Consider the following 570-nt stretch of genomic DNA (forward strand, 5'->3'; position numbering starts at 1 on the left):
CATTGATTATTGTGTCAATTGTGCTATAATAATACAGTTATATTATTGTTAGGGGAACAGGTGATATATATTATATTGATTTCAGCTTTATTTTACTTTATTATGTGAATTGTGCTTTACCAATACAGTTATTATAATTATTATTATTATCCATTTTATTATTATTTTCATGACCAGGTGTCCTCTTCTGAGCTGTCCTATGATGAGGAGCTGCAGACACAACTGTGGAAGGCCAGCTGCAGCCTGGTGGGGGTGTAGAGAGGGGGGGGGGGGTGTAGGGGGGGAGGGTGTTAGGGTGTAGTCGGGGGGGGGGGGGTGGCTGGGTTGTTGCAGATTCATGGACGTTTACATTATAAAGACAACTCCACTGGTTTCTGCTGCCTCACGCTCTCTGATCTCCGGCCCCATCACGCAAACCTCAGCGACCAACAGCCATCCCTGAAGAAAACTTTGCCATATATTCCAAATGACCTGCTTTTACCTCTCCAATTAGGGGAATCACCTGGTTTAATTGTAAAACCAGGTCATTTGGAATATGTGGCAAAGGATTGTAGCTTCGGAATCACTGCC

At 43.5% G+C, this 570-nt stretch overlaps 1 protein-coding gene across 1 annotated transcript in view; it reads left to right on the forward strand.

The window, feature by feature from the left end:
• The window catches only part of dhrsx (dehydrogenase/reductase (SDR family) X-linked), an 18,738-nt gene extending 18,480 nt beyond the window's left edge, over positions 1-258 (forward strand). The window contains exon 9 of the mRNA XM_063212840.1: positions 178-258. Coding sequence (XP_063068910.1) covers positions 178-258 — 81 coding nt within the window. The remainder of the gene's footprint in view (positions 1-177) is intronic.
• Positions 259-570: the final 312 nt, after the last annotated feature.

This window comes from Engraulis encrasicolus, chromosome 12 (genome assembly GCF_034702125.1).
Source record: "Engraulis encrasicolus isolate BLACKSEA-1 chromosome 12, IST_EnEncr_1.0, whole genome shotgun sequence".
NCBI lineage: Eukaryota > Metazoa > Chordata > Actinopteri > Clupeiformes > Engraulidae > Engraulis > Engraulis encrasicolus.